Source organism: Lutra lutra, chromosome 15 (assembly GCF_902655055.1).
Source record: "Lutra lutra chromosome 15, mLutLut1.2, whole genome shotgun sequence".
Taxonomy (NCBI): domain Eukaryota; kingdom Metazoa; phylum Chordata; class Mammalia; order Carnivora; family Mustelidae; genus Lutra; species Lutra lutra.
Genome location: NC_062292.1, coordinates 64,868,994 through 64,874,993, shown reverse-complemented (window position 1 = coordinate 64,874,993; position 6,000 = coordinate 64,868,994). Strand labels below are relative to the sequence as shown.

Genomic DNA, 6,000 nt, shown 5'->3' with positions numbered 1-6,000 from the left:
CGTAAAGTAAACCTGCTCTCCTCCTTCCCGAAGCCAGAGTTCGAAGCGCGTCCTAGCTGCTTCCTGAGCATCTAGGAATGCTAGAATGTCAGCTCTCCTCAGCCGGTCGGTGCGGAGCTGAGGAGAGTCCAGCCGCGGCTTCCGTGAGCCTGGACTCAGCCCTGCGAGCGCCGACCGGGAAGCGGTGCTGGGGATGCTGGCGCGGGGTGGACCGTATTGCTCCATCTCCCTCTAGCGGCTGCCGCCCGGAACGCGTCACAAAACCCTCTCTGGCTCTTGGGCTGCTCTTAGGGGGCTGGTTCTGATGATGTCCACCCAGATTCCATTCCGGTTGGAGGTAGGGTTTGGGCATCAGTGTGTGTGTGTGTTTTTTTAAAGGTACCCTGGAAACTCTACTATTTATATCACCTTGGGAATATTGGCATATATACAGCTCTCTTCTCTCGGGGAGAGAGGCTCCCAACTTTGGTGACTTGGGGACACAGAGCTAACCCTTGCCCACACCCTAAGAAAGGGACAGCGTCACAGCTCATCAGACCCAATCAGCCACCCGCTGGGTTTCACAGCTGCAGAGACACCAGGCAGTGGGACGTGTCTTGCCATATTGCCATCTTAGGAAACTTCTAGGTAACACAAGACAAAAGGGCAAATTCCTTGACTGATTGTCCAAATTTTATTCATTTCCAGGAGGTAGAAACAAAAACTCAGGAAGAGACGTAGCTTACTGTCATCAGGGGTTCTCCAACGCGCCTAGGCCCCGTTGACCAATCATGTGGGTTCTAGGACCAGAGAAGTGTCCTCAGGAGGGACTACACCCCGCTGCATTTTGGAGCCTGGCCCCTTAATACTGGGAATGGTCTGTTCCTCTTGAGTTCTCTAAAATTCAGATATGCTCAATCAAAAGAAAACATTAGAAAAGAAACATGGGGAAGCTGGACTCTATAGTATCAGTTTCATTTTTTAGGCCTGAGGAAAAAGAACACTCCAGCCCCAACATCAGTGCCTTGGGGGGGAAGGGTGTGAGCCGAGGGGTGCGTGCTTTCCCACGTGACCCTGGAGCCTGGTGGTGCAGAACCTGACATCAAACGTCATTTGAAGGACAGTCTGAAAGTCCACAAGATGCAGCCATCCTCCTCAGTGAGGTCTTGAGCCTCTGCTGGGGAATTTTGAGGGGAGAGCTTCCTCTCTCCTCCTTTCTTTCCTTCCTTCCATTGGGCAGAATTCGGCCACAAGGAAAAGCCAAGCGTGAGAACTAACGGGGTAGAACAGTCCGAGCTGTGGTAAGGGTCTGAGTGCTCATCACCCCAAGGCTTACAGACCCTTGATAGTAGCTTCCTTCATTTCTGAGAACAGACAGTGAGCCTACGTTTACACGACATACAGTGATCTTTTTTTTTTTTTTACACTTTTCGCCTGCTCAGCATTCCGTCTCACTTGCTTGTGTTTGTGGAATTCCCTAACTTGTAAAAGGCAGATCTCACCAACCACTGTGAAAGGGGAACATGTGAGATACTCAATTCCCAGCCTCCCTTGGAGGCAGAACATGGTTGCGTGACCTCGCCCTGGCCACTCAGTCCCAGAATCCGAATTAGAAACTAGAAAGCAGGAGATGAAGGGACGCGGGAGAGGTCACTTTGGCGCAGACAGTCCGCCAGCAACCCTGAGTTTCCAGGTCCAGAGGAGGCAGGGTAGGGGTGGAGGAGCCGGGGTCTGGATCCAGGAAGACGACAGCCGAGCAGCGGGGGCCCGGCGTCCTTGCGCTGGAAAGTTGATGCCCTCACACGGCTGCGACAAGGCTGGTGAATTCTGAACCAGGGTTCACCAAGGACTTCCAAGAACCGACTTAACCAGTTTCACTAAGAGCTTACATTGAAGCAGGCCTGCCTGAGAGCAGAGAATGGGGGAAAAAAGAGGACTTTGCCAAGAGGCTCTTTCTGTCTGCAACCTGCAATTTAAGTTATCCAGCATGCAATTATCGGACGCTGTTGGGTCACAATATGTTAATTTTCTAGGGCAGGTTACATTTCGTGTGAGAAGGGGCGGGCAGGTGCCCGGTAAAGACCCGGATGACGGCGAGGCCATGGGTGTGAGCGGATTCTGAGCGTGGTGAGAGCATCTTAGCGGAGGTTCCGCAGGCGCTGTTCAACGGAGTAAACAGAGAAGTAGGGATTGAAAGATCACTTTGAGAAATAAAAGGTCAGCCGGGGACAAGTCTTGAAGATGCCAAGTTCCTCAGCAACAGCGCCCCCAAACGCTTGTCACGTCTCTTTAAACCTCAGGGCATCAGCTCGGAATACCTTTAAGTATTCTTAAATTCTTAAATATTACATATGTAAGTATATGTGTTATATAATATTAAACTTAAATATTCTAGAATTTCTTAAGAATCTTGGGTGATTTTGTTTCCATTATTCAGAGCTCAAAGACTTCACAGTCACATTGTCAGTTTATTGACCCTTCAGCTTCTGGGTTTCGCAAATAAAATACTGACTCTATTAGCTTCTTTCATAGAATAATCTCAGAGTGCTCTACCTATGATAAGGAGTTCACCCTTCACTGCCCATCCAGAGAGAGAAAGCAAGGCACAGAGCCTTGATCAGGTCTGTGTGGAGCGGGGTCAGCTCCCGGGACCAAGCACAGGCAGCCAAGACATAAAATGTTCCAGATGTTGTGGCTAGTGAGTCAGCTGTCAGAGGTACTGGAAGTCCCAGCTTCCTGCCTTTGGCTCTTATTGTCCAGTCCCAGCAAGGAGCAAGACACCTAGAGGTCTGGGCTCCCTGGACCCACGTTACTCATTCCGTCTGCTACACCACAGAGCTGGAAAGTTATCCTATAGTTCTCTCTTCCTGAAGAACAGGCTGAGTGCTCGGAAAGCCTCAGTCCCTTGTCCATCCCACAGGTGGCTGCGGACAAAGCATCACCGAGGAGTTGATCTGAGAAGAGTACAGGTGTGCAGAGTGTCACGGGGAACTTGGAACTTGGGACCTGGAGCCAAGTTCAGTGTTTATTGTGGTCCCTCCAGATTCCTTCAGAATGTCCCTTCACTGAGTCTGTGGTGTCAGCTCTCAGGAAGTGTCACACTGGCATAGACTGTGATGGAATTTGATTCCTGGGGGCAAAACAGAAGTCTGTGAGTAGGGGCACCACCTTCACAGGCTACAAATGGGAACTGTGCTGCTTAGTAAAGGGAAAGAGTCTCAGATTTCAGGGGGTGCAGTGACCTGCTGGGAGGAGCACTCCAGGGCTCCAGATCCCATCCAGGTGTGTGCACCCCATCACTCCCTGTCAGGGACACCCAGGAGATGTTTCTCTTTGCTTTCTTCCCTGACCTTGCCTTATAAGGAAAACCATTTGTTTTGCTACTGGGCATGGGGCACAGTTGGGAAGCCAAGAGAATCCTAATTCGCTGAGCTTTGGAAAGGGATAGTGAGACCCAAAAAGAGAAGGAAGATTTGGAGCAGAGAGGGAGGGAAGAGAGACAGGACTGCAGGCAAAGATGTCTTCTAGGTAGAGTAGATTCAAGAGTCAGATAAAGATGGGAATGGAGGAATTCAGGAGGTTTTGCTGTGAAATGTGAAATACAACAGGCTATTTTTTGATGAAGAAAACGTCACTAAAAATCTGCATTATTTCTTAAAGCTTTTTAAAGTTGGATTCATGTGTTTACTTCCCCATAGGAGAGGACAGTGTTCTGAGAATAGACCTCCAGATGCAGACAGGGCATCCTCCCAGGCATTCCCAGGCGTCTGTCCAGTAAGCACTTTGAGGCGGAGGGGTCCAGGTAGGCATTTCTGTGGACTTTTGATCCTCAATTATCTTCTAAAATGCTTTATTTAACAGAACCCCACTGGAGCCAAGATATCAGCCCCGAATTTATGTCTGTCCCTTTAGGAAAAGGAACAGTTGCTGTCGGAAACCTGACCCATGCAGATCTTGCAGAGGGGGTAGATGGCAAGGCTCCGCCTGGCTGCACACCACACTCTTTTCGGACTCATGCCAGGCACTGCTCCACTCCTACAGACTCTGATGCGGCTGGGCTGGATGGAGCCCCCGCATGAGCCCTTTTTACAAAGCTGTCCTGCGATGCTGTTATGCAGCTGAAGTCAGGAGCTCTTGGAATCAAGATGCACATCGCAAAGGTGAACATGCTCTGGGACCCATTGGGGAGGTTGCTTTTTAATGTGTAGATGCCTGGTTGCTCACCATGGACATTCTGACTGAACAGAATCCTAGGAGAAAGCTCCAGAAATCTTTATTTTTAGCAAATATGCCAGCTGATTCTGATGACAGCTTTTTGGACAGCTCTCAGAGAAACACTAGTGAATAGAGAGAGAGCTGTGTCCCCATGTGAGCAGACAGGAGGGGCTCCCGGAAGTCCCACAGCCAAGGCCACGGAGGATCCCTGTGACCCATTTGCTAGGGCCTGCCTTCTGCACATCAGGACTGTTTTATCTTGGCTCTACCCGGGTCCCACCACTCCCTTCCTCCACCTCTTCCCTCCCTGCGGAGAGGAGGCGCCGAGAGATGCCTCACCTGGACAGGGTCTGGGACAGGTTCTGCAGCAGCGACGTAAATGGTGGTGCAGGCGTCCTGAGCTGGCAGGGGATCGGGTTTCTTCTGAACAGACTATAAGAGAAGCAAAGAGGAGGAAATCAGCTGAGCAGAATCGTTTCCATCCGAGTCTTCCCACGGAGAAGCACAAGATCCAGAAACTTGGAGCTAGAAAGCCCCTCCGGTCAACTGGCCCAGCCTCCTTCTCAGGTGGAAATGCTCCTGCAGATTCTCCAGAATTCAATTCCCAGGGTTTTGCTTGGACTCCCCAATTGGCATCACGGAGCTCACAGCCTTGAGAGGCAGCACACTGCACCAAGAACACTCCCCAGATGTTTTAAGTCTTCCTCGCAGTGAACCGGAACTGGTGTGGCTGTCACCAGCGCAGTGGAAGGGAACAGGATCTTCCAACATTTGTCTGGCTCCTGTCACCTACAACACACCAAGTTCATCCCAGCACACGCTGCTGCTCCCACTATTCCGGACTCTGACACGGTTCCTTGTGACGTCTCTCTCCTTCCCCAGTGATGAACTTCATAGTAAGCATACATTTCTGGGTGTTTACAGTGTTTTCCACAGGTGCCACATTTGTCTTCTGCCAACTCTGCACATTAAATCGCATTGTCACAGGTGGACAAGTGAAGGCTCTGAAAGTACTTTCCTATGTGCATGTGTAAGAAGTATCAAAGCCAGGAGTCCCCATAGACCCGTCAGCTTGAAGTGCCTGGTCTTCTCATCAGGCTGTTCTTCTTTGCTTACCCCAACTTGTAATGACCTCTCCTCTACCTGAATTCCCCAGATATTTAAAGTCTAATGCATACATGATGGCACATAACTGTATGATATTTAAAACACTCTCACTTATTTACATGTTGTTTTTTCAAACAGACTAATTATTCCCATATTTCTTCCCATTCCCCACAAAAGTAGTGCCTCGCACATTTTTAAAGAATCAGTTGATGTTACTTTAAATGACTTACAATCCATAATACCAGGATGAAGTCAATGTAGGGGTAAATTGAGACCACATCCCCATAAGACAGAGGTAACAAGACTTATGCCATCCTTTCAACACGCTTCAGGACTCTGGTCTAGCATAGTGCTGCCCCCCACTTCTCCTGGATGTAGAGCAAGACCAGAACCTAAACATGGGTTTTAACATGAAGAAGCTCAGAATTATAGAATTGAAAAAGTTTATTGGAGGAAAGAAGATTCAAGGTGGGACATGATCTCTCTCTTTATATATTTGCTGGATTGTCTTGAAGAAAAGGAATTAGATTTGTTCTGTAGAGTCCTTCAGGTTTAAGCCAAGATTGAGATTTGGAAGAAACATTTTGTTTCAACATTGTGAAGATCTTTCTAATACTAAGAGATGCTCAGATATGGAGTGGATTGCCTTGGGAGGCAGATAATTCCCCATTACCAGAAGTGCCTGGGGTAGATCAGGGC

The 6,000-nt window shown here is 49.1% G+C and overlaps 1 protein-coding gene across 2 annotated transcripts in view; it reads right to left on the bottom strand.

Annotated features, from left to right (window-relative positions):
* Nucleotides 1-650: 650 nt before the first annotated feature.
* The window catches only part of SLAMF1 (signaling lymphocytic activation molecule family member 1), a 33,288-nt gene continuing 27,938 nt past the window's right edge, over nt 651-6,000 (bottom strand). For both annotated transcript variants that reach the window (XM_047705255.1, XM_047705254.1), the window contains 2 exons: nt 4,534-4,626; nt 651-3,109 (listed from right to left, as the gene is read on the bottom strand). In XM_047705255.1, coding sequence (XP_047561211.1) covers nt 3,059-3,109; nt 4,534-4,626 — 144 coding nt within the window. In that variant the 3' untranslated portion in view covers nt 651-3,058. The remainder of the gene's footprint in view (nt 3,110-4,533; nt 4,627-6,000) is intronic.